Raw genomic sequence first — 27967 nt, 5'->3', positions numbered from 1 at the left:
TAAGAAAGTCACACGCTCACATAATCACGGTAAAGCTCCGTCCTCGCGCCCGACAACACACACAGACGCTACAGGAACTGTAGCCCCCGGAGGACGCATGCGTCCTGCTGCAGGTCTCTTCCGCTTGTTCGGCGGATAGATTGCAGATGCCTGTTCTTTGCTCTCCGCTCTTCTCATTGGGTCTGGGCCGCGGGGGGCGGGCGAAACCGCCTGAGAGGCGGGACGAGGTCGTGCTCCGGGGACAGGAAGCGGCCTGGGAGGAGGAGGAGGAGCCAGCTGAGGGGGCGGGACCTGGGAGGGAAGCGAGAAGCCGCATCAACCATGTAAGCGCCGCTTCCTGCCGCCGTCGCCAGGTGCTGCCGAGGGCCCCCCCCGCAGCCCTGTGGTGGTGCCTTACTGTCCCCTCCCCGAGCCTTAAATAGGAGAGAGGGGAGGCGGTGGCGGGCTGAGGGGCGTGGGGGAGAGAAGGTCCAGGTGAGGGGGCAGGGGAGCGGGCCGCTGCGGACGGGAGCGGGCAGGGAGAGAGGGGGGAGGAGCTGGGGGAAGGGGTGTCCCGGGAGGGGTCGCGAGGTGGCGAGCCCGTGCGACGCGGAGGGGGGAGGGGGGGCGGCGGAGGACTCCGGGTCATGTGCCGTGTCCGGACGGGCGGGGGCAGGGGAAGGGAACCTGACAGGTCTCTGGCTCCTCTCCCGGCACCCCCCGGCGCGGCCTCCTGGGGTGGGGGGCGCCCTTCTCCGGCACCCCCTTCCTCTGGGAAGTTTTCTTCCCGCCGCTCCCCCTGACCTCCCCTCAGATTGCAGGTGCTCGAGAGCCGAGGTCCATTTGCTTTCTCGCGGGGGGGGGTTTTCAACCCTACACTGAGGCTGCTTCTTGCAGAGTCGGGCTTGGGGGAGCCCCTGGCTTCCGTTGTACGGAGCTCGAGTTGCAGGGAAAGTTTTGGAGAGGCTGCTGATGTGTTTACCTGGGATTCTATTTTTTTTTTTTTTTTTAAAGCCGTTCCTCCCTTCAAACCCCTCCCAGGTTTCCTGTTAATAAGTTTTCCTAATTGGTGGTTTTAACTTTTAAGTTAGAAACCATTCGATGAAAGAATGACGGGGGGAGGGGGGAGGGGGAGGGGGATGGGTGGGAGGGGCAAGCATCTTATGATTTGGAGAAAAGATAGAAATTAGGATCTTCCACCTATTAAAAACATCCTCTTTGTAAAGTATCCACGCACAATATAAGTGAGTAGTGCTGGAATATGGCTTTAAGAAACTTATTTATCTTGATTATCTTGGGCCGATTGGTTTCTGTGCGAATATTTCCAAGTCTACTCGATTCTATAGAGCCCGTCTTCTTAAAATGGCAACAAACATATTCTTTTGTAATGGGGTTGTATAGAGATTAAATTAAAAATACATTTTCTTATTTACAAATTTTTTGACGTTTGTTTCCTGGTGCTTGAAAATAAACTTAGAAAAATGAAATTGCATCCAAAATACTCTCAAATTACATAAGAATACACTTAGGGTTCTTTACTGTTATTTGTTGAAGGGGCTAACAGGCTAAGGCCTAGGAACAGATAATAGGCCCTTCTTTATGGGACCCAAATACTCCAACTTGTGCACAATAATCCTTTATCATAGGAGTGACAAGCAGTTTTTTTTTTTCTGCTAATGGGAAAAAAATGTTACACTGTGGTTTTTCTACTTCATTGCCTCCAGCAACCCATCAGAAACAAATGAAAGATCTTTAATGTTCTTAGAAGTTAAAGTTTAGAATGTTTAGCTTTCTTGACAAGAGAGGTTCTTCTGAACCTCTTTAGAAATTTATTTGGAATAAATATTTGGAATGTAATAGGAAAATATTTCTCTTTTAACTGCTAAAAACATCTTACCTGAGTCAATTTCACTTAATTTCTGTTTAGGTCCCTGATTAGTTTTGAATATGTGTATTTTTGCTTTTTGAAGTGGGAAAGGGTTAAGTGTTGATGATAAAAACTTTAGGGCAGTATTCCTAAGAAGTGACTATTAAGGAAATAATTAGTCTGTTTTTCATAAGGAACTATATGTTACTTTTGGAAGATACTCAGTTTTTCTTCCAAGAATTTTGGAAGCATCCCATAAGACTTAGGTTTTTTTCCAACAGCACTTTTGTAATTGTTTTTTATCTCCAAATTTTGACATAATAAAAATCTTCATTTACATAGGAAAATAGGCCCTCTAAAGTAAGGGTGATCTTGTTGGAGTGATAACCTGTTGTCAATCCCTGTTTTATTGTGATTTGGTGATTTTCATAAATAATGCTAGCCAGTTTTCTGCTTTCTGAGAACACTTGTCAGTTACCTTAGGTTAATAAGTGTGTATGAATGTATTGGTGTTATTGGTTTTAATGTCTAAAAGTTCTTAAAATTGTATCAAGGTTGCCTCTATGTTTGTGAGAGTCCTGTCTACTCCACATGTGCCTTATTTTACTGAATTGCTAAAATAGACTACTGGAATTTAAAATTCTATTTAAGTCACTAGTTAGTAGTTAGAAGTATCTTGGCTTGGTATACTAATATTCGGATAAATTAAAACTGGACATCTCTAGAATCATTAAAGGATGTTGGTCTTATGTGAAATACCTGAAACTGGGACTAAAATTTGACTTCTGTCTTTCCCTCTAATTAGCAATAAGAACTTGGGCAAGCCATTTAATCTTTTCCTGACTGTCCTTAATTGCTGCAAAGAATAATGTTACAATGCCTATATATTTATCTTTGGGTTGTTGGGAACGTAAAATGAGATAATCACAAAGGACTTTGGAAAGTTGAAAGTGTAATACAAAAATAAAATTATTAAGTCATAGAATATTAGTGTTGGAATTAGTGTGGAAATATTTAGTCCAATTCTTCCCTTTTAAAGATGAGGAAATTGAGGCACAAAGTATTATTGACTAAGTTCTTTCTGTTAAATAATAAGCTAAGTATCATATCTTGATAACAGGTAGTGAAACAAAAATTTCCACATCAAAGTGTATACTTGTTATACTCTTGAAACAAATCAGAAAAAAAGCAGAAATTTTGTATCCCTAAACTGTTCAGGTTGTTAGTATAATTGACCTATTTTAAAATCTTCCTTCCCCCCCTCCTCCTTCCCCACCATTTTTGTAATTATTCCCTTCAAATGACCCCAACTCCCTTAAGAAAACCTCCAAGTCCCCAAGAATTAAATTAGACTGGTATAGTAGAGGAACATGGGATTTAGAGTCTGAAGACTTTATTTAATGAAAAATAAAACTTCAGTTAAAAGGGTTTTTCCCCAATAAATTTTAATATAGACATAACTTTTTTTAAGTACATGCAACTTGAATCCTTATAAGTTGTTTACTCTTGCTTTTATCTCATTGTAAAAAAGCAGAATTGCCACATTAGCTTCACTTCCAACTCTTTTTTTTTTTTTAAATGTAATGTTTGTTTGGTTTTGAGTTTAAAAGGAATGTTTTTGTGATTTTCTTTAGAGGGCCACAGATGGTGGGGGAACTCTGAGTGAGGTATAAGAACCTTCAGTCCAGAGGAAATCTGCTAAAAATATCTGGTTTGGCTCCCCATTTTTCCCTTTGGAATTTCTCACCTACCCTCCTGAGAAATCAGGGAGGGTGTGACCACCTGTGTTCTACTTGAAACAAGGGTACTTACAGCAGGGTGCTTATAGTTAAGCACTTAACTCAGTGTGATTTGATGAGATAATGGTTCTTTAGTTCACATATACTTAGTGTGATGTAATCAGACTGAGGTGTATAAGGGCTGAGAGGACTGGAGATGAGAGCTTGATCTCAGAAGAGGATTCAGACACAGAGGAGACAGAACATGGAGGAAGAAACAGATATCCTCCTGGTGGCTCTCCTACCTTCATCACTTCTCTACCTAAGACCAGGCTCCTCCAGAGATCCTCCAGAGAGCTAGTCCAGACATTGCAATTTTAAATTACATGTCTCAGTATAAGACTAATGTACTATGAGTACAATTTAACATCTTTTTATGGACTAGAAATCTGTTTTTATGTGTGAATCTTCCCTAAGTTAATCATTAACCTCTTTGTTGCTGACTCTTAGGTTTCCAAGAGATCTTGAAGTTTTCATTTTGTCTTTGTTTTCTCAGACACATGAAATGGCCACAGATGACAAGACATCTCCAACATTGGACTCTTCTAATGATCTGCCTCGGTCTCCTACCAGTCCCTCTCATCTCACACACTTCAAGCCTTTGACTCCAGATCAGGATGAACCTCCTTTTAAATCAGCCTATAGCTCTTTTGTAAATCTTTTTCGATTCAGTAAAGGTAAAACTTTAGATTATGAAGGTCAAGAATCTACATGAAATGGAGGAGTTCCTTTCTTTAACTTTTTTATATGCCTTTTTGAAATATCAATAAGCGAGAGCATTAATCCTTCAACTGCCAATAAGGAAAAACTGCTTAATAAGGAAAAGATGGCATCATCTATTAAATCTCCAGCAGTAGAATGTAAACATCTTCAGATATGAGGTTCTGAATTGAAAACTTAAATACTAAAAGAAGTACCTTAAAAGAAAAAAAGTATTATACTTAATGTTTCCTTTTTCATCCTAAAGGTCTTTTTCTTACCTCAGAAGAAGTTTCTCTTGGTTTTTAAGTTTATAGAATAGGCATTTGCTTGTTCTTTATCTGTCTCCTCCCCTATCCTCCCTAGCCTTCCCTTTTCCTTTCTCCCCTCTCCTCATCCCCCAACCCCCTTTCTCCTCTCTCTTCAGAAATAGCCATAAAATTCTGATTTTAAACAGTAACAGACTAAAGATATGGCCAAAGGTAGCAGTTCAAAGAAAGTTTTTTTTTAAATCCAGGGAGTTATCAAATATATTGCTGATTAAATCATAGAGATTGAGGTTCAACTCTGATAGATTACTAGTGTGACAATGTTTAAAGTTCTTGTTTTCATAACCAAAGTTTTCTTTTGTAAGGGGAAAAAGAGTTTGGGGGTGTGTGTGTATGTGTATGTAAATAATTTTTTTACTTTCCATGTGATTGTTCCATGGAAGATTCTTTGTCAATCTGAGTGACCAGTGTTTTAAGGATTTATGAGACTTAATTCAGTTCAGTTCATTTAGTTTTATGGAAATATTAATGACATCAATAAAATGTAAAATATTATCCTTAATGAGTAAGATTAACATTTGCATATATTAATGCAGTTGAAAATGAAGTTTAAAATGTAAAAAGCAAAGACAAGGATAATTTAATTTGTCTCATTCTCCATTCGTTTTGTCTTCAATATCAGGTTGTAGTTTTTTCAGATGACGACAGATTATCTTCTTTTACAGAGAGACCAGAAGGTGGACAGGGAGATCAGCAGTCTTTGGGTGGAAGTTGGGCTAGTCCTCAACATTCTTCAAGAACACAATCTGTGAGGTCTCCTGTAGCCTATAAAAAGCAGCTAAATGAGGATCTACATCGTCGATCATCTACTATCTTAGGTAAAGAATCCCCAAAACCCCAAAACTTTGTGTGATAATAAAATATTGTTCTTTTAATGATTGTTTTCCCAGATCAAATTTCTTGATTTAAAGCAATTAGGGACTGTCTAAAATGAAATTCATAGACTAGTTAATTGAAGAAATTTATTTAGTGTTTTAAAAAAAAACATTCTTGGTGTTTATTACATTTCAGACCATGTTAAGCAGAGAGCTTCCGATTGACTTTTTTGAGTTACTTGCTTGAATTTCAGTGGCATAGTTTATACCATCTTTAAAAGAAAATCAGGCTTGTTTTAACTTCAAACATGAATTCTGTATTAATACTTTGGGTGCCTACTTTCTCCTGAGATGGACTGCTTTCCCTTTAGAGGCCTTGCTCTTCTGTTATCCCTTCCTTGTTCCTGTTTTCTCTACGGTGGCAGAACAGATTCAATTTCTGCTGTTACAGTCTGTCATTCTTTTTGTATTTCTCCTTGATTTTTCTGTCAAGGATTTGAATCAGAGCTTGAAATACTAACTAATAAAGGAAGAGATCTTGAAGACTTTGCTTCTTCCTCTCCCAGTTCTTAGTTAGCAATGTGGACAAGTCTTGTTGTGTAGCTCTCATATAATCTTTTTTGTGCTTTTTTCCTTGGGGGAATGGGAAAGGTAGATGTGAAGAGAAATTGTTATCATTTCACTGGGGATGGTTCCCCTACATGTGATTCTTAGGGGTCAAATGTAGATAGCTTTAGGATGGGAGATTGTGCATAATTAAGAATCCACTGTGATCCCAGCAGCTTCTTTTTATATCTCTCCCTTACTTGTTAAATCACAAATACCAGACTGCTACCTTGCTACAGTCATCCTGTGACTCAGAAGAAATTGTACCTGGGATTTTTGTCATTCTTTATAAGGCAGTGCAGCCAAAGTGTAGGAAAAATTATAAAGTCTAATTCTTTAAAGAGATTTCTTATAAGCTTTTTTCCATGTTTATGTGTTTTTATTCCTTTTCCAACTTGATCACAATGCATATCTTTTTTCCCCACCTTTGCCCCAAACTTTCAGGCATATAAGGAACACTTTCTCAGAATTAATGATGATAAAGTATTAAACACTTATTATTTGCTAGACACTTTTATTAAAGCCTGGAGATACAAATAGAAGCAAGCAAGAAAATCCCTCCTTTCAAGGAGCTTATGCTCTGAGAGAAAGATAGTATATAAAAGGAAGCAAGAAAGTGGGTGAAGGAGTATGCATTTGGCAGCAAGGTTTGGACATGTTTGGAAAGTGATGATGAACTTTAGTTATCAGCAAGAAATGGTGAAAACTCACTTATCAGAACCCCAGGATCTAGGGACAGAGACCTGATGGGAGGGAGTTGAGGAGGGTGAAGTGAAAACAATGTGGTATAGAAATGGTATGGAATATAAATAGCTTAGTGTAGCCCATGGAGTTTGGGGGACCTTCTCTTTTGTGTGGTATATGTATACAGTAGTGAGTTACTGGGTAACTGCAGAGAAGTTATCTAATATGGAACCCTATATATATTTTTAAAATGTTTTAGATATGTTCATCTCTGTTCTTTCCTTAACTTAGTGACCTTAAAACTGGGCAAATCTGTGGGTTCTTTTGTATTTCTATTCTAATTTTAAATGCTATGCAGTGGAATCAGCAGGCTAGGCAGTTATGGACAGGACAGGTAAGGCAAGGCATCTTAAGTAATCAGAGACGCCTTCTGAGGACAATTAAACCAGGTCAGAACTGTTCTGGGAATATATTTTAAGTTCCAGGAATCTTTTGGAGTTTTGGTCTATCGTATGTTTGGATTATAGATGATCTGGTTTATTCTTGGTGGCACATCCTTTTGGTAGGGATGGACAATTAATTTGCTCATGAAGAATTTCTGATTGTGACCTCTACAACAGAGTTCAAGAAGTAAAAGGTTTAGGCTGGAATGGGATTTCAATCATGTCATTATGCCTTGCTTTTTAGTCTAGCATTTTCCTTCTTTTGAGGATACTTGTTATAAGCAATGCCAAATGACCCTGTGATTTTGGTAATTTTAACACTTTGTTTCTCTCACTCTTTTTTCTCCCTAATCTCTTCCTTAGATTTAACATTTTCTATTCCTATAAGAATGGGAATCTGTTCCCTTATGAAACTATTTCCTATAATTCCATAATTTATAAATTGTTATTAACCTCATAGGTAATTTTAAATTAAAAATTTTTTCCCCATATATTTAGAATTTTATGCTAGTCTCGGCCTGTATAAAATTTGGTTCAAACCTAATTTAAAAAAAAAAAAAATGCTTAGATTAAGAGGATAGAAACATTGAAGAAACCAGGGGAAAACAAGACATAAAGGAAGTAGATTCTGCAGTACCAGATCTTAAACTATATTAGAAAGCAAGAGTATTGATGAAGTTAAAAAATAATTTTGATTATTTTGAATTAAATTTCTCATAGATAAGATCTATAGCTAAGAACAGAAGAAATGCAGAAAAAAACTTTCATAGATAATCTGTCAGAATATGATTGAGTTGTAATATTGTTGTGGTGTACAAAATGATGAACTGGTTGATTTAGAAAAACAGGGAAAAACTTGGACTTGATTTTATGAAGGAAGATGCTATCCCTTCAGAGGAACAGATGATAGGAAGAAATAAATATAATATGATCGTACATATATGTGTATTTTATAGACCTTTATATTTATGTCTATGTCTATATGTATAGCCATGCTTAATTGTAGCCTTCTTGATGGTGATAGGGGAGGGAAGGAAACAATAAAGTAAAAAGTACACAAGAGAGAACAAAAGAAAACCCATAAGGAAGCAAAGACTAACTGGGCAAGTTTGAAAACAAATGAGTAGTGTTTATTATATAGGTTTCCTTAAAATGGAAATTGTTTTATATTGAATCCTCTATTATGGTCTGCTGTGTACATGGCAGTGTTTTTTTCCCCCTCATTTTATATTTAAGTTTAAAATAAGTTTACCAAAAATGCTTATGTTTTAAAATAAAGGCATACGTATTCATCAGTAACATGAGATATATTGAAAAGCAGGTATACTTTATACATACATATGCTGAAGAATCTAACAGTGTCTTAATATTTTTAAATTCTGAATTTAACAAATGCCAAACAAATCCATATAAAGACCAGAAAATGGTATTCTTATATTAAACCAAAAATTTATTATTTATTTTCTATTAAGTACAGATTGCTTTTTTTTTTAAAAAAGTATGTAATGCTTTCATTTTGTTACTTTCAGAGATGTCTTGTTTGTCTTTATTTTCCTCCAAACTTCCTTCTGTTTCCTTCTTAAGATTCTCTGATGATTCTTTTTTTTTTTTTTTGACAATATGCTCTGCCTTTCTGACTTTGGTTTTTTTTTTTTTTTTTTTTCCCCCTCTCTTTAGTGCTCCCTCCTCTCCAAGGAAAAACATAAACCTTGTAATAAGTAGAATTAAGCAAAACAAACCACAAATTTGCTATGTTTCAAAATATGTCTCATTCTGCCTTTGGGGATCCTCTCTCCATTGTTAGGAGGTAGCTATTATGCTCCATCATTGATCTGCTGGAGGTTTTTCATTGCATTTATCAATGGGTCTTAACTGTTTCCAAGTTGATGGAATATTTTTAACTCTTTCCAGACACCAGAAGAAAAGCAGAAGCGGTTGTGGGAGGTCATGATCCTCGAACAGCTGTCCAGCTTCGAAGTCTCAGCACCGTATTGAAACGTCTTAAGGAAATCATGGAGGGGAAAAGCCAGGTATTGCCTAGAAGCTTGGGACAGTTAATAAGCAGCTCTTTAGGTAATGCCATGATCGTTGAAAATATACTATGAATGTCATCTGAAGGAAAAGTTCATGCTAATGCTTGTTTCAGCAGTTAATGCTGTTTGTTCCTTATGCCACCAATATCCAGAATGAGCAATTGAACAGGGAGGAACATACAAGAAAGAGAAATAGTATGTGTTCTCTCTTTCTGTTTGATCCTCCTAGCTTAAAGCAATAGCAGGCAGAGACTTTGGTGTCTTAATAAAGATGAAACATGTAAATGTAACAATTTCATTCTGGGAGTACAGATAATGTGATCTTATTCTTGAGCCAGAAAAAAATGGGATACATATTTTTCCTATTAATAAATCAGGCCACAGTCACAGTGATAACACTCTGGTAACAATTGTCTGGGGAGATGGGTTAACCCAGACTAAGGGTAATCAACAGGCTCTTAGACCTATGGTGAGTTAGAGGGATATCTATCCCAAGCCTGTGAAGACTTTCCTTGGAAGAAGGGGCGGATAAGAAAAGTTTGTTCCAGTGACCATGAAGGAACAGAAGTAACAACTGTGGAGGACCTAGAGCTTGGTCATTTAACCAAGAAGTTAGGGTCATGTAGGCAATAAATAGCACTTCTGACTTTGGTCTTGTCCCTGGACTCTGACTGGAAGATTGAAGATCGATTACTACAGTTTTGTCTCACTTAAATCCTATTCATGTTCAGATTGAGACATCGAAGTGATGTAATTTTTTTTTTCAGAAATGAAGGGTCACAAGATTAGAAGGGAAGCAATAAATTGGGAAAATATTTTTACAGTCAAAGGTTCTGATAAAGGCCTCATTTCCAAAATATATAGAGAATTGACTCTAATTTATAAGAAATCAAGCCATTTTCCAATTGATAAATGGTCAAAGGATATGAACAGACAATTCTCAGATGAAGAAATTGAAACTATTTCTAATCATATGAAAAGATGCTCCAAGTCATTATTAATCAGAGAAATGCAAATTAAGATACCTCTGAGATACTACTACACACCTGTCAGATTGGCTAGAATGACAGGGAAAGATAATGTGAAATGCTGGAGGGGATGCGGGAAAACTGGGACACTGATACATTGTTGGTGGAATTGTGAATTCATCCAGCCATTCTGGAGAGCCATTTGGAATTATGCTCAAAAAGTTATTAAACTGTGCATACCCTTTGATCCAGCAGCGTTACTACTGGGCTTATATTCCAAAGAGATCATAAAGAAGGGAAAGGGACCCACATGTGCAAGAATGTTTGTGGAGGCCCTCCTTGCTGGTGGCCAGAAACTGGAAACTGAGTGGATGCCCATCAATTGAGAATGGCTGAATAAATTGTAGTATATGAATATTGTGAAATATTATTGTTCAGTAAGAAATGACCAGCAAGATGATTTCAGAAAGGCCTGGAGAGACTTACACGAACTGATGCTAAGTGAAATTAGCAGGACCAAGAGATCATTATATACTTCAACAACAATACTATATGATGATCAATTCTGATGGATCTAGCCATCTCCAGCAATGAGATGAACTAAATCAGTTCCAATGGAGCAGGAGTGAATTGAACCAGCTACATCCAGCGAAAGAACTCTGGGAGATGACTAAGAAGCATTACATAGAATTCCCAATCCCTCTGTTTTTGTCCACGTGCATTTTTGATATCCTTCACAGCCTAATTGTACACTATTTCAGAGTCCGATTCTTTTTGAACAGCAAAGTAACTGTTTGGACATACATACTTATTTTGTATTTAATTTATACTTTAACATATTTAACATATATTGGTCAGTCTGCCATCTGGGGGAGAGAGTTGGGGGAAGGAGGGGAAAAATTGGAACAAAAGGTTTGGCAGTTGTCAGTGGTATAAAATTACCCATGCATATAACTTCTAAATAAAAAGCTTAAAAAAAAAAAAAAGAAATGAAGGGTCATTTAGTAGCTACTACATGTCAAGCACTCTTGTAGATACTGAATATACAATTGTGTGTATTCTGTGCTTCCTTAAAGAATTTCTTTGCCTATTCAACTCTTCATCCTTCTCTCTTCCAAGTAGTCTTTCAAACCTAAAAGTGAGTTGTACTCCAAAATTTAATTGTCTTGGAATTATAATGTATTTTCCTATAGCAACAAAATAATAATTAAATTTACAGGTTAATCAACAAAAGTTTAAAATTAAAAAAATTTTTAAATGTTTAATTGTTTGTTTAAAAATATTGAATAAAATAAAAAAATTGAAGTTTAAAAATTTTTAAATAGTTTAAAATTTAAAAAATTAATAATATAACTGAAATAAGTCAGTTAAGTTCCTCTTTCTTTCAAACACACCCAAAATATAATTTGAAGTTACATTAAAAATATAAAATATATTTAAACATAAAATTCATGAAAGCACCTTAAAAACAAATGATTTGTCAGTATGTAGAATACTCTAATGGAACTGAAAAATGTACAATTATAAAATCAATAGTTTTATATGTGAATAAATTGTTTTCAGTATATCCTTAATGCTGCTATTAGGGGGAAAAAAATGACAATTTTAGGCAGGAGGATGAGAGAGGAATTTTTTTGGAGATTCTGAAGATGATTTATGGGTCTCCTTAAGGATTTTCTTTTTGCCATAATGTGCATAGGTGTGACTCTAGTACTCCTTGTATGTATATCAAACATGATTTTTAATTTTTTTGGAGTGTGTGTGTGTGTATGTATGTACGTGTATGAATGCTTACACAGTGAGTACATAGTTTTTTCATTCAGCTGTCAATGTCAAAAATCTAATTTTTTTAGTATGGGATGCATGGACCCAAATTTTTCTTGACATTCAAAGCAAGATTTTCCTTTTTATTTTTCTCCTGATCTCTTAGTATTCTTCTCCACTTATGTCCCTGAATTTTGGTGGCAAGATCTGTGTGTTTCAGATGTTTAGATCCTGGCCCCACACTTGATTTCAGAGTTAATTCAGTGGGCACTCTTGACCTCGTATCTCCTATTTCCTGGGTTTTCAATCTTGCTCCAGAACAAATTTCACATTTGGAAGTTATAGCCTGGGTGATGTAGCTAGCATGGGATTAGTGGTGATTAGAAACAAGCCTAGGTGCATTGTCTGCTTTCTTCGGCTTCATGCTGGGGGTGTGGATGGGAGATAGAAGAGGAGCTTTATCATGAGGAAATAGAGCTGGAGGTGAGGAGTAATGATTAAAAACTCTCATTTGCAAAACTTTGCAATGTTATCTTGTCCGATCCTCTTAACAACCCTTGGAGACTGATGCTCTTATCACCATTTTACATATGAGGAAACTGAGGCTGAGAGTGGTTAAGTGACTTGCTCAGGGTCAGCCGGTTAGGAAGGGTCTGAGACCGAATTTGAACTCGGGGTATCCTGAGTCCAAAGAGCAGGAAAGTGCCTAAGGAGCTTTTAGCCTGAAGCTGGACCCTGTACAGATGTTTATGGCTTTTATAGTGTTTTGTCTTTTTTATTTCTCACTTTTGTTTCTTTCCCAGCTAGATGATAAGATCTTCATTGACAGGTTCTCTCATATTTCTTCTGCATGTGTTTCAGTGCCTATTCTTGCAAGACTTTTACCTGCTTGTAGGATTCTAGGATTATAGCTTCAGGGTTATAGAGTCACCTGTAGAGATTGAAAGTCTAGAAACATTAGGATCTAGCTCTGGAGCTGTCATCACAGACAGGGACAGAGACAGCGACGTCCACAGCTCTGAAGTCATCTAGAAAGGAGTGGCCAGGACTCTAGAATGGTAGAAAGGGATTATGACTCTAGAGTTAACAGGAGGGGGTCACAAGCAGTAGAATGGGGGGGAAGATGATAACTCTGTATTTGACTGTGTAAGGCAGGTAGGTGTGAAGTGGATGGAGCACTGGGCATGGAATTGGGAAGACTTCTTCCTAAGTTCAGATCCAGCCTTAGCCACTTTTTAGCTGGGTGACTCTGGGCAGGTCATTTAACTCTATTTGCCTCAGTTCCTCATCTGCTGAAGAGCCAGAGAAGGAAATGGTCAACCATCCCAGTATCTTAGCCAAGAAGAGTCGGAAACAATTGAAGAAGAACAACAGATTTGATTGTGAGGGACCTGTGGTTGCCTTAGGATCTCAGAAGTTATCTCATTCAGACCCCTTGTTTGCCACAGAGGAAACCAAGGCTCCTTTTACTTAAATAACTTGTTGCAGATCATAGAGGTAGCATGTGGCTTTAGACATTATTTGTGTGGTTTGGGTTCCTATAACTATCTTATATAAAGCCTATGTCAAACCCTTCTCAGCCTAATGTTTCTAAATACCTAAAATAAAATATATGGGATTACAGAGTAAATTGATTATATTAGAATTCAGTTATTCAAGTATTAAATGAAAGTTCAAGGACCCATTGATAGGATTTTCAAAAAGTTGGTTGAGAAAAATGGTAATACTGGTGGTGGCATTAATGCCTTCTTTCCTGGCTGTGTTTTGACAATGCTCTTAGTTGCCATGGACACTTGCCTAGATACCAATTTAAGGGAATTGAGTTAAATGGGCCAAGTATTATCAGTGTTCCAGTGATTTATTTCAAAGATAGAAAATAACAGAAATTATAGAACTTATGTCTTAGTGTGTTCCAGACTACTCTTTAATATCTAAAACATTTGTACTTCAGTAGGAGGAGTAAAAACAGACTGGCTGTATGTGTGTAATTGTGCATTTTCTGCATATGAAAAACACTTGAATGTTCTATATGCAGTGAGTCTTTTTAGAATATTAATCAGCTTCTTTAAATAGAGCAAAATGTTTTTTTACATTAAAAATTTCTTTTTGTATCTTCCTTGCATGTTAAATGCTGAATTTGGATTACGAGTGTTTAAAAAATAGTAGTAAAAGCATGTATAGAAACCCACTCCCAATTTTCAAATTAATAATCTGCATGGAATGAAGCAGGTTAAGATATTGAGACAGGAGCCATCCTTGATTCTTGACAGATGCAGTTCCAGGGAGGGCAACCTTAGATAGCAGCCTCACGTGTGCTGTTGTACTTCTTAAAGTAATGGCAAAGCCAGTGATAAAACTCTACTTTGTGTACTTGGATCCCAATGTAAATTTTTGAGGAGAGAGAATTGTGACATTTCTGGGATGGTAAATATATGCTATTGCTTTTTAAAAATTGTTTCCTTCATTTGAGTCTTGAATTTTTTTTTTTTTCGGTGATTAAAAAAAAAACACAAACAAATCAAACATATCACTTTTTGTTGCAGGATAGTGACCTGAAGCAGTACTGGATGCCCGATAGTCAATGTAAAGAATGTTATGACTGTAGTGAGAAGTTTACTACCTTTAGGCGTAGACACCATTGCCGGCTATGTGGTCAGATCTTCTGTAGTCGATGCTGTAATCAGGAAATCCCTGGAAAATTTATGGGCTATACAGGTAAGCCTTCTGATAGTCATGATCGTTTTTATAATTGATACTTTTTGGCAATATGTAACCCATCATTCACTTATTCAACAAGTATTTGAATGTGTACTATATAATAACAAAGATAAATTACTACTTCTTCCACTAAAGAATCTTGCAAATTAGCAATAATAATACAAGGCAGCACAAGTAAATGCCATCAGAGTGGTATAGCTTGTAGGATTTTTATGATCAGCTAAGAAAATGAAATTCACAGTACACTGAAACTTTATATTTGAGTTAATGTCTAAAAATATGTTATATAAAAATATATTAAGAGAAATGTATATTCATTTATGTAGCTTACTGTATACCAAGAAATTTGCTGAAGGCTCTTGAAGAGAGGTTATTCCCAGAGAAATCTAAATATTTTAGCTTGTTACTAAAAGGTGAGTCATCTGACTCTCAAATTAATTGCCTTAAAGAAATAATGACCCTTTTTGAAATAAGGGCAGCTAGGGGGCATAGTGAATAGAGGGTAGGGTCTGAAGTCTGGAAGATTCATCTTGACCTTGACCCTGGGTAAGTCACATAACCCTATTTGCCACCAGTGTCCTGTAAAAGGAGCTAGAGAAGGAAATGGCAAACCACTCCAGTCAGTATCTTTGCTAAGAAAATGAAGAGTTGAACATGACTGAAATGATTCAACAACAAATTTGAAATAAGACTAATGGTATGAGCTGCTTTATTATTTATTTCCTATTACTCATGCAAATTTATTAGATGCTAAAATAAGTTTTTGCAAGCTTCATGTACTATAGATTTAAGGATTAAAGAGACTTTATGGGATAAAAGTTGCACTGAACAAATATACATTTTAATATTCCAAATTTTCAAGTCGTATTACATAGAAAATAATGAAACTTACTCCTGTTGAAAGGTGTGTTGTAATTTCTGCCTTTTGGGGATCTTAACCTATGTTTGTGCTATTTTTAGTGTATTCTATACATTAGATGCGCAGAAATATTTGGAGGAAGGAATGATGTACTCACTCATGCTGCTTTTTTCTTATTTTAATAGTCTTTTTCTCTTGTCACTGTTTAAATACCAAGATTTTGTATATTATTATGTTATAACTTAAGAATCTGTACTTAAATTATGAAGATATGGCTATTAGCCAACTTGATTATAATCATGATTGAAAATAAAATATGAATTGATGGGTTTCTGTCATCAATAATTTAGCTAAAAAAAATTCTCAGAATATTTAAACTTGTGGGATGACTTTAGGTGTTATGAGAATTGATTTTATTTTTATCTCCCAATAGTATTTCTGTTAGAAGAATAGAATCTTATTATGTTATTCTTGAATATGTTTGCTTAGTAAAATATCAGTAAATACTACCATTTAGTTCATCAGACACCAGATTTTATGGTCTTCTGCTCTCTGTCAAAAATCACCTTTTATAATAAAAAATTTTTAACCCAGAGATCATAAGTGTCTCTGAGGAAACTTAAATACTTTTAGGGAAATAACGTCTTTTTTGGGGAGAGGAACTTATATTCTGTTAGCAGTTTTTGGGAAGAGACACTTAGCAGCTTGGGGGGAATTAGGAAAAACTTACTGTTTGAGATGTTTGTTGCATTTCCTTGGAATATCTGTGATTGCATTAGCATGGGAAATTATCAGTATGGGTACTCACTCAACTGAGGCAGATTTTAATCTATGATGTAAGTAGCTAAATTTTTAGGCAGGGACTTAAAGCATATAGAGGTTATATGACATAGCTAATTCATAACAAGTCACTGTCAGGAATGAGCTTTGAATTCTGGCTTTTCATGGATTTGATCTACTGTGGCTTAGGAATCATGGTTTACCAACCTCTTCTCTGAGCAGTATCACTTCACTGTATTATGTAAACCTATTTAAACAGGGAGCATCCTAACATTGAACTGAGAGTGGTTGGAGAGGGGATACCAGTGAGAACAAAGTGAGCCGAAGCAGAATAGGTCAGGTCTGCAGGCACACTTTGCAAACTTGTCCTGGTAGGAAAACAGCATCTGAACTGCCAAGAACGGACTTATAGTCATTGCACCTATGCATGAAGTGTTAACAGCCACCGTTAAATACATTTCTTCTGTAGTTTTTTTTTTTTTTTTTTTTTTAGTACACTGATAAAAATTCTTTCTCTTTCTCTTTTGGCTCACTTTTGGATAGTCAAAAAGCCCTTATCAAACACACTTACTCTATTCTATGTTAGGGGATAGGGATACAGAGATAAAAATGGCAGAAGCAACTTATACCCATCTAAGTATATGATAAAAGTATGTATAAAGCATTAAATACTAGATCATTTCTAGGGAAAGGACTGCTCTCATATAGAAGGTGGTACTTTCAAAGCTGAGCTTTGAAGGAAAGTAAGAATTCTGAGAGGCAGAGGTGAGAAGAATGAGCATTCCAGGCAGAGGAGCAGTCTGTACCAAAACATAGACATGGATGGTGGAACAAATGCCCATATATGAAGAACATCCACTAATCCATGAAGTTGGGAAAGGTAGGATGGATGCTGGGACTCACAGAGAAGAAGAATATAGTTAGATCTCTGCTTGAGGAATATTGCTTTGGCCCTTGTGAGGAGGATTGCTAAGAGACTGAGGCCCTGTGTTTGCTCTGTTTTTCTCTTGTCAACTTCCATGTGCAGCTTTGTAGTCCAGATGCACCAGAGAGCTCCTGGCACAAACAAATTCCTCTGGACTTGCTGAATTAGGCATATTTTGCCCTTAATTAAAGTTATGTTTCCTGATGACTTTATTATAAGAAATGTTTCTACATTGTGACTGAAGCTCCAGCTGTATTCTAGTATTTTCTCTTATGGTACATTACATGAGAAGCTCCTTTTCAGGGCCTAATAACAGTGAGATTAATTGAAATTTTTTCTTCTCTCCTTGTAGCTTACAGCCAAATCTTTTCTGCTTTGCTTAACAATTACTACCTAGTCTTAATCACTGAATGGATGTGGCCACAGTCAAATGAGACCTGTTGAAGACCTTAACTTAAAAAGGCAAGGTCTCCCGCTGCATCCAGAGCTACTTCCTATTTTCTTGCTCTCTAGCTGGACACTAGACCCAGATGGCTCTGGTAGGCAAAGTGAGACAGGTAACCTTGCCTAGTCCTCCCTCACTTAAATCCAATTCATTTGCATGTCATGGCAACACCTCCCTGATGTCAAGATCAGCTTCAACAGGCACCTGATTAAGTATTGGAATAAGTAGTTTGCATACCTGAATATTGGTTCTTGAAATTTGTAAAATAATAAGCCAGTTGAATACTTAAAAGGTTTTTTCCTTTGCTTATTGATGTTAACTCAGTGAGTCTTCTGTTTACTAATTAGAATTCATGACATTAGCTTTTAACCTAAAAATATAAAATCTGTCTGGCAACATTTCTAATCACGTTCTTTTCAATTTTTCCCTTAGGGGATCTTCGAGCTTGCACTTATTGTCGAAAAATAGCTTTAAGTTACGCTCATTCAACAGATAGTAATTCCATTGGGGAGGATTTGAATGCTCTCTCAGATTCTGCTTCTTCTGTTTCTATACTTGATCCCATTGAACCACGAACACCTGTTGGTAGTCGAAAAGCGAGCCGCAATATATTTCTAGAGGAGGATTTAGCCTGGCAAAGGTATTGGAAATCCTATATTTGTGTGTGTGTGTGTGTGTGTGTGAATCATGGGATTGGTGGTGGGGAAGATGGTTTAAAATTTTAGTATTTTGTCCAGCGAGGTGGCACAGTGGATAGAGAACCAGCCCTGAATTCAGGAGAACCTGAGTTCAAATGTGGTCTCAGACACTTATCACTTCATAGCTATGTGACCCTGGGCAAGTAAGTCACTTAACCCCAATTGGCTCAGCAAAAAAAAAAAAAAAAAAAAAAAATAATATTTCGAGATTACAATCTAAAGTTATTTGATTTTGTTAGACTAGGGCTTTTTTACCTTTTTGTCTTGTGGTTTCTTTTGGCAGTCTAGTGAAGCCTATAGACCTCTTCTTATAAGGTTTTTATATGCCCAAACCAAAATATGTAGAATTACAAAGGAAACAAATACATAGAAATAAAAGATAAAGTTTTTCTCCCATCTAAATTCATTTATCCATGGATGTTTATACATCCACATCTGTGGATGCCAGATTAAGAACTCCTTGCTTAATGAGATCAACCAAGTCATTTCCAATGGAGCAGTAATGAACTGAACCAGCTACGCCCAGAAAAAGAACTCTGGGAGATGACTAAAAACCATTACATTGAATTCCCAATCCCCATATTTATGCCCATCTGCATTTTTGATTTCCTTCACAAGCTAATTGTACAATATTTCAGAGTCTGATTCTTTTTGTACAGCAAAATAGCGGTTTGGTCATGTATACTTATTGTCTATCTAAATTCTATTTAAATATATTTAACATCTACTGGTCATCCTGCCATCTGGAGGAGGGGGTGGGAGAAGGAGGGGAAAAATTGGAACAAGAGGTTTGGCAATTGTTAATGCTGTAAAGTTACCCATGCATATGAACTGTAAATAAAAGGCTATTAAATAAAAAAAAAAAAGAAAAGAAAATTAACAAAAAACAAAACAAAACAAACAAAAAAAAAAACTCCTTGCTTAGAAGATACATTTCCTTTGAATCATTTTTTCAAATCAGCCTCACTTTTTTTCTTTTTTGTCTTGATTTGCCTAAAGGAGATTAACATAGTTTATGAATAAGACTTTTTAAAAAAATTACCAACCACTTTCTTTTCCTTGAAATGACATTATCAACTTCACTTCCTACTTTCTACCACCCTTCTCCCTCCTCCCCCCAAAAAAACCCTCAACAACAACAAACTCTTCTGTTTATATGAATATAAAAGGATATAGGTGAATCTCTTCTGGAAGTTTCTGTAAGTGCTCTAAATAAGAATTCTATTTTAATCAATTTCTGGTTAATATTTTCTTAAACTACTTTTTCTCAGTTTAATATCAAATTTTTGGTTAGCTCAAGGAGTCATATTTTAACTGTTGGCTTTCAGAGAAATATTTTTGCTTGTTACTTTAGACTACAAATAACAAGTATCTAACTTGTTAATATGATTAGACAAAGTAATTATTTCTAAAAGAAGATTCTTTGTTTTGGAGTGATTTTAGATTATGATTTCATGAAATAGGATGCGGAAAATATTTGATGGATAGAGCATTTAATTTTCAGAATGTAATGTGAATAATTATCTTGAAAATACATATAATACATATTTAACATGTATTGGTCAACCTGCCATCAGGGGAAAGGATGGGGGGAAGGAGGGAAAAATTGGAACAGAAGGTTTGGCAATTATCAATGCTGTAAAATTACCCGTGCATATAACTTGTAAATAAAAAGCTATAATAAGAAAATAAATAAAATGAACTCTAAAGGCTTCTGTAGACATTATACTAGGAATCTGACTTAAAGTAACCTATTTGTGTATCAGGTATGAAGGCCTTGGCCTTCTTTTGCATGCCCAGGGAGCATGTTTGAATCAGTATCTTTATTATGGTATCACTCTGGGAGAATGGAGAATCAGACTCATTCCTAAATCAATTATAAATCCATTTAACTATATAAATATTTTTTTTTGTTAGAAGATTGCTACAAAGAGAAAAAGGCATAAAAATTGAGGGAGTATTGTTGTGGTAGGAAGGGGAGAGACACTTTCTTCTCCAAGAAAAGAGTGATAAACGAATTTATAAACATAATTTTTTTAAGATAATGTAAAAATATTCTCAGCTCTTTTGAGTTTGCATTATAGTCTAAAATTGGTGATATGTGAAAAGTCAGTTAAACTTTTATTATAGCACAAAATATCTCGTTCATTTTCATGTTTGTGAATATTTTCTGCAAAATGCTCCATTCCAGATCACTATCAAATTTTGCGTATACATACATACATATACATATACATATATATAATATAAGTAAGCACGTTAACTAACATATTTATGAAAACCAGCACCTGTTTGGTGTATCTGATGAGCCATTTCATTCATAATATTTTCTTTATCTCTACCATCTGTTAACCTGCCTAACTAGCTTCTTTTTTAACACTTCATCCCATAGGAAGTCCTCTATTGAGGTAGGGAGGAGAAAAGGAGATTAGTTAGTCCTATTCCACTCCCCTTTTCATCTTCAGTTGCCATAAAGGGAGTTCCCTTCTGGGGAAGATATTGAACCTATTCTCCACTTCATCCTCTACCCAATTTTTTATTATGACAGCTGTAGCCAGACTTGCAGGGCTGCTAAGTAAAGCAACTAGAAACTTGCCTTTGCTCCAAAGGGAAGTTCCTGAAAGACTGCTGAACTGTTAGTTTTCAAAAGCTAATTTATTCAAAGGTGTCTTGACTCAGCAAGGTATGCAGCTCTCTCAAAGTCTTGAAAATATATGGTTATTGACTAATAGATTGAATTTTAGTTTAATACAGATCTGATCTTAAAGATAGGTTGATTCTTTCAAACTAGAAATAGTACAGAAAATTCCCATTTTATATAATAGTTTAAATGAAATACCAATTTTGGGTATTGGAAAAGCAATTAATCTATTTTGGTTAGAATAAGAATATATGGTGAGGAGTAGGATATCAGTCTTCCAAAGTCATATTGTTGAGGGACTTAACTATTTGCCAAAAGAATTGGGAAATTACTTACAGTCACAGAGTACTCTTAAAGTTTCTTGAATTTGGAGAGAAAGATCAGAATTATGATTTAGAAAATAATTTAGAGGCCATCTTAGAAAGTGAGATAGATAATGAGGACCTGATTTAGTACCTCATGAAATGAAATTGGAAAAGGAAGATTTGCATACTGCTTATAAACTTTATTTGTGATGATTAAAATTGGGTTTTTGTGCCCAATATTCTCACTAATAACTGCTAATTTCTTAATTTACAAGGATAGCTTGGGTTTCTACCCTTACCATAAAATTATGTTCTACTGTAATTTTGGTGAATGAACCAAAGTGATCTGAAAATTGTAATATAATTAGGTTTATTGTCTGTTTTGTTATTTCAAACAGCTGTATTTTCTTTGGGAGAAGGCATAAATTGAGACCTACTTGTGTCCTACTTTGCATGTGTGACCTGCAAATATAAAAAAAACTTGTGTTATATATATACTGGAAAATGAATATGGAAAGCATTGATAAATTAGATGTCTTTTAGAGGCAATTGGGGGATAAGTGACTTGCCTAAAGTCATACTTTTTTTTTTTTTTTTTTTAGTCTCATTCTTTTAGTAAAGCATTTTAATAATCATCCTCATTGTTTTTTTTTATAGTTTGATTATAAATTAAAATTAGATTTATTAAAGCCACACACGTGAAAGCCACATTCATTATAATTAGACTTCCTGAATTGCTGTTCTTTTATTTGTGCTATTTAATTTCTTTGTTTAATACTTTAAAAGAATATTTTCTGACACTTAGATATTTTTAGACTGGGGGATAATATTTTAAACTTAATTATAGGGACTTTTTTTTTTAACAGCTGGTTCACTAATTTCATTGTTTGTGATAAAGATTTTTTATTTTCTTTTTAGTTTGATTCATCCAGACTCCTCAAGTACTACTCTCTCAACAAGACTTGTGTCTGTTCAAGAAGATGCTGGAAAATCTCCTGCTCGAAATAGGTAAAATAGCAAATGGAACCTCTGCAAATTATAGTGTTGGAACCTATATATAGTTTTTTTATATAGTGTTGGAACCAAGGGTACAAAGTTCTGATTCATTTATGATATACTTTCCTTCCAGTTCTTTGGAAGCTATTGCTTCAATTATCTGGTAATATTAATGATAAAAACTTAATGTTTATGTAGCATTAAGATTTGCAAAATATTTCCTTTATAATACCTTTTAATAGGTTATCTCAGTTTCATAGTTAGGGAAACTTCATCTTTGAGAGGTTAGTAACTTGCCCCTACTGCTATTAATAATAAATATCTTAAGTGGAATCCATTCTCAGGACTCCATACTCCAAGCTGTGTCATGTTCACTGTACCAAACTCATTTTACTTCCTATAAAGGCATAGTATTTTTTTCTTAGCAATTATTTGTAAGTAACAAATAGGATCTTGCTCTAAATTTATACAAAAATGATTTGATAAATGCTCACAGTTCGTAGAATATTTTTTTTTTTCAAAATGAAGCCAAAAAAAATCTAAATTTCTTCTTGTGAGAAATTCTGGATAGGTTATTTGATAGAGCTTAAATCACCCTCCCTGATTGGAATCAAAATATTAGAACTTGAAGGAATCTTTGGAAATAATCTTTTCTCTTCATATGTAAAAATGTCAGCCTAGGGAGATTTAAGACCTCTTCACTGATTCCTTGTTTTAGTGGCAGAGCTGAGGTGACAACCTGTTACTTGACTCTCATTTTCTTTCACACTGTTATAACTTTTTTTTTTTCTATTTTTTTTTTTTTTTATTAAAGCTTTTTATTTTTCAAAACTGCAGGGATAATTCTTTGATATTAACCCTTGTGAAACTTTGTGTTCCAATTTTTCCCCCCCTTCCCCCATCCCCTCACTTAGATGGCAAGTAGTCCAATATGTGTTAGACATTGTAGAAATATGTTAAATCCAATATATGCATACATATATATGCATATATATTACGTGATAATTTTTCAAAAGCAGTTTTTAGAGAATAAATTCAAGGATTATGGATCCACTGCATATTTTCCACTGTGTTATAATTGCTTTTGTGTGAGGTGCCAGTCAGGGTACTAGACTTCTCATTAAATCTGCCTTTTTGTAGATAATCGGAGTCATTTTGGCATTTTTTTTTTTTTACTTTCATTTTAGAAACCAACTTTAAATAAATGCTTAAATTTAGTTTTGATTTCATGGGATGTAATGAGATAGTGAAATTTTATAATATTACCTATTTTTTAAAATTTTTGTTAACTACTCCAGTAAATGGGACTTTGAAACTATTTTTGTGGGAGAAGATATATATGGAATACATTAAATTGTCTTTTCATTAGCCGTATTTGGACACATAAGAACAGAAAATGAAATATAATCCATTTGTAAATTTCCTAGCAACATTAGTGATTGGGATGTGTTGGCTCATATCTAAAACATTTTGTTTTCTCCCAGCTAATGTTGTAATAAATCATCAGTCTATAAAAATCTCTCTTAGGGCTCTGGGATCACAGTAAAGATTTTAGAGGCCATCAATGCCAAAACCCTTATTAGAGAGATGAAGAAACTGAGTCACAGACTGCTTAAATGACTTAGTCCATTGGGGCAGCTAGGTGGTGCAAGGGGTAAGAGGACCTGTGGTCAGAAGACTCATTGTCCTGAGTTCAAATTTTGCTTCAGACACTTATTAGCAATGTGACCCTGGACAAGCCACTTAACTTTATTTGCCTCAGTTATTTGTCTGTAAAATGAGCCAGAGAAGGAAATGGTAAACCTCTTGAGTATCTTTGCCAATAAAACCTCAATTGAGGTCATAAAAGAGTTGGACTTAAATGAAATGCCGGAACAAACCAAGCCCTCTCTGCTGCATCATGATTCTACATAGACATTTTGACCTTTTTTTGGTACTAGTAGTCTGCTTCTGCTTTTAAAAAAAAAAAATGCTTCTTTCCAAGAGAATATTAGAGCTTTTCATGAATATCCTCAGCTAAGAGTGAGTTTCCCTTTTTGTGTCTCTCTGACATCTCTTATGCACATATTCATTTAAAAGTTTTTAGTATTTATGTACATGTTGTGTCCCTATCTAGTGCATTTGTAAACTCTGTGAAGGCAGAGACTCATTATAAATTACTTTTCAGGACACACACACACACACACACACACACACACACACGTGTGTGCGCGCTTACACTCTCAAGGGAAATGCCCCCACAAAGGGCATTGATGATCAGGGAGGGACATTTTGTTTGCCACCCTGAACACACCCCATGTGCACAGTTGGCTTGATCTTGGTTTCCTGAATTCCATTGGGAAGAATTCCCTCCCCTACTTCATTAGGTACAGGCTTTCTGGGAGTAGTTTATGGAGTAAGTGGTAAAAGAGGGAGGTGAGATTTGTGAGATTTGGAGGTTGAGCTAAGATTTTTGGTAGAGCTTATGGGTGTTTCTTACATAGATCACTTCATTCTTGTATGTGCTTGATCATTACCAGCAGAAGCACAATAATTTTAGTGACATATTAAAACAAGAATCCAATTATATGGTTAAACAGGGAGGAATGAATACATAGATTTTTGTGTAGCAAATTTTAGGGGTTCATATTTCAAATAAGGTGATTTTTAGGGGAATGGGCCCATAAAACTATTATTTTGATACACTTTTTAAATTTAAAAAGTATGTTTCATTGATGTTTTTGTCTGTATTTGTCACTTCAACTCACCCAACAAATTGAACTTTCCTTTGTAACAAAGAGAAATAATGCTTTAATAAAATTTAGACTATTTTAACTTTTGAAATGGTAAGGACTATATTTTTGTTTTTGATCTGTATTTGCCACTTCAACTCACCCAACAAATTGAACCTTCCTTTTAACAAAGAGAAACAATGCTTTAATAAATTTTAGACTATCTGAATGTTTGAAATGGTAAGAACTATATTTTTGTTGTTGATCTTTGTGAGATCATGACTCTCATATAGAATCATAGAATTCTGTCTCATTGCAACTCATGGGCTAAAATAGAAGGTTCTTTACAGAGTTAAAACATTCCACCAATAAGGTGACAGAATTCTGTCAAGTGGGCAGTGAATATGGGGGAAGATGACTAAATGGTAATAATAGAAGACTCAGACTTTGAAAAAGAAAACTTACATATGGCATAATTTAGATGGGGTAAAGTGACAGACTAGAAATCATGAAGTAATTTTTTTCCTTCCTGTATCATTAATAAGTTAATAAAAAACCAAACAAACTTACTTAAACATTTAATCCTAGTGGCTTTATGAAATAATGAAAGCCATGTTTACCTCATAGAATTGTTATAGGATATTATAAAATATTTTGCACACTGTAGAAATATATCTTTTCAAAATAAAAGTTATAGTAGTTTTACTGTATTTGAATTCATGGGGGCCTGAGAGGGAAGACACAACTCCATTTATTTGCCTCTTCAAAGTGTGTGAATGAGGGCGGAGCCAAGATGGTGGAACGTAGACAGGGACCTGTCCAACCTCTCCTGGAAACTGCTCCAAATTCTTTTAAATAATGACTGACAAATTTTAGAGCAGCAGAACACACAGAAAGATGAAGTAGAACATTTTTGAGCTGAAGGCAATTTAGAAGCACAGCAGAAAAGGTCTGTTTTACCAGGGTGGGAATTCAGTTTGCAGTCCAGATGCTGAGTGCTCCGGCGAAGCCCCCAGTGTAGCCCCAGCCTGGGTCAACCTCTGAATCAGTGGCAGTGCTGGAGGTTTCTGGACCTCTCAGCCTGGGATACCAAGAAGAACTCAGAAGGTCAGTGGAGAGGGTCTGTGGCAATGGAGTGGGAGTCTGGTATGCAGTACCAGTGCAGCCCCAATCGGCAGAGCCCCAGCCCCAACCAGCGTACTAGATCTTACAACTACAGTGGGGCAGGGACAGAAAAGAGTGCTTGTGGTCAGACTCCTAGAAGGATTTCTGAAAACAGCTGCAGAAAACCCCTGAAACTTGGGATAATACTCTACCCTGGAAAGAGTCCTACATTAACAAAGAGTAATAAATAGGCTGGGAAAATGAGCAGAAAACAAAGTTTCTGACCATTGAAAGTTATTATGATGACAAGGAAGATCAAAACACATACTCAGAAGATGATAAAGTCAAAACTCCTACATCCAAAGACTCCAAGAAAAATGAGAATTGAGCTCAGGCTATGGAAAAGCTCAAAATGGATTTTGAAAATCAAGTAAGAAAGAGAGGAAAAATTAGGGAAAGTATTGAGAGAAGTGCAAAAGTAAATATGGAAAGCTAATGAAGAGAAGAATGCCTTAAAAGCAAAATTGGCCAATTGGGAAAGGAAATGGGAGAACTCATTGAGGAAAATAATTTCTTAAAAAATAGGTTTAGCAGATGGAAGCTAATGATTTTATGAGAAATCAAGAAACTACAAAGCAAAACAAAAAAAAAATTAGAAAAAATGTGTAATATCTCATTGGAAAAAAATAAAAAGACCTAGAAAATAGATCCAGGAGAGATAATTTTAAAATTACCTAAAAGTCATGATCAGAAAAAAAAAAGTCTGGATATCATCTTATCCTGATATTCTAAAACCAGAGGGTAAAATAGAAATTGAAAGAAATTACCAATCACCTCCTGAAAGAGCTCCCAAATTACTCGCAGGAATATCATAGCCTAATTCCAGAACTCCCAGGTCAAGGAGGAGATATTGCAAGCATCCAGAAAGAAAGTATAATAGAGCCACAGTCAGGATAACACAAAATTCAGCAACTTCTATATTAAAACATTGGAGGGCTTGGAATATGATATTTTGAAGAGCAATGGAGCTAGGATTGCAACCAGAAATCGCCTCCCCAGAAAAACTGAGTATAATCCTTCAGAGAAAAATGTGGTTATTCAGTGAAATAGGATTTTCAAGCATTCGTGATGAAAAGACCAGAGCTGAATGGAAAATCTGATTTTTTAGATATAGGACTCTGGAGAAGCATAAGGACGGAATCAGGAAAGTGATATCATAAGGGACTTCAAGGTGTATCTGTTTACAATCCTACATGGGAGGATGGTACTTGTAACTCATTAGAACGTTCTCATTATTAATGGCAGGATAAATATATATAGATAGGGCATGGGTGTAAGTTGAATATGAAGAGATAATATCTTTTTAAAAAAATTATGAAATTGATTTGTGAGAGATTGAGATAGGAATGTACTGGGAGTAAGGGAAAGGACAAGTGGAAGGCAAATTATCTGCCATAAATATAAGGCAAGAAAAAGCTTTTACAGTGGAAAGGAAAAAGGGGGAGGAGAGGGTGAGTGAATATTACTCTCATCATTATTGGTTCAAATAGGAAATAATCTCCATATTTAATAGGGGTATAGAATTCTATCTTGCAGGAAAATGGAAGGGGAATAGGATATGAGAAAGGGGGAGCATGATAAAAGAGGGGGCCTATTGGAGGAGAGAGTGGTTGGTAGCAAAAAACACTTTTGAGGAGGGATAAGGTGAAAGGAGATAGGAAGTAAATGGGGCAATACAATTAGCAATAGTAAATCTAAAAAAGTTTTTTTCCAAAAAAGTTTCTCTGAATATTATTACTTGGGAAATAATGAGCAGGATG

At 35.7% G+C, this 27967-nt stretch overlaps 1 protein-coding gene across 5 annotated transcripts in view; it reads left to right on the top strand.

Annotated features, from left to right (window-relative positions):
* Window positions 1-280: 280 nt before the first annotated feature.
* The window catches only part of PIKFYVE (phosphoinositide kinase, FYVE-type zinc finger containing), a 104207-nt gene continuing 76520 nt past the window's right edge, over window positions 281-27967 (top strand). Inside the window, exons 1-7 of one of the 5 annotated variants that reach the window (XM_023500658.2) lie at window positions 281-323; window positions 4121-4301; window positions 5318-5470; window positions 9112-9230; window positions 14509-14680; window positions 18125-18332; window positions 22255-22344. In XM_023500658.2, the coding sequence (XP_023356426.2) occupies window positions 4130-4301; window positions 5318-5470; window positions 9112-9230; window positions 14509-14680; window positions 18125-18332; window positions 22255-22344 (914 nt within the window). In that variant the 5' untranslated portion in view covers window positions 281-323; window positions 4121-4129. Of the gene's footprint in view, window positions 475-4120; window positions 4302-5317; window positions 5471-9111; window positions 9231-9250; window positions 9274-14508; window positions 14681-18124; window positions 18333-22254; window positions 22345-27967 lie in introns of those variants that run through there. The other 4 variants (XM_003765970.4, XM_023500660.2, XM_031958178.1 and 1 more) reach the window with 4 other exon arrangements.

This window comes from Sarcophilus harrisii, chromosome 3 (genome assembly GCF_902635505.1).
Source record: "Sarcophilus harrisii chromosome 3, mSarHar1.11, whole genome shotgun sequence".
NCBI lineage: Eukaryota > Metazoa > Chordata > Mammalia > Dasyuromorphia > Dasyuridae > Sarcophilus > Sarcophilus harrisii.
The sequence above is the reverse complement of the archived record's forward strand: the minus strand, read 5'-3'. Positions and strand labels throughout refer to the sequence as shown.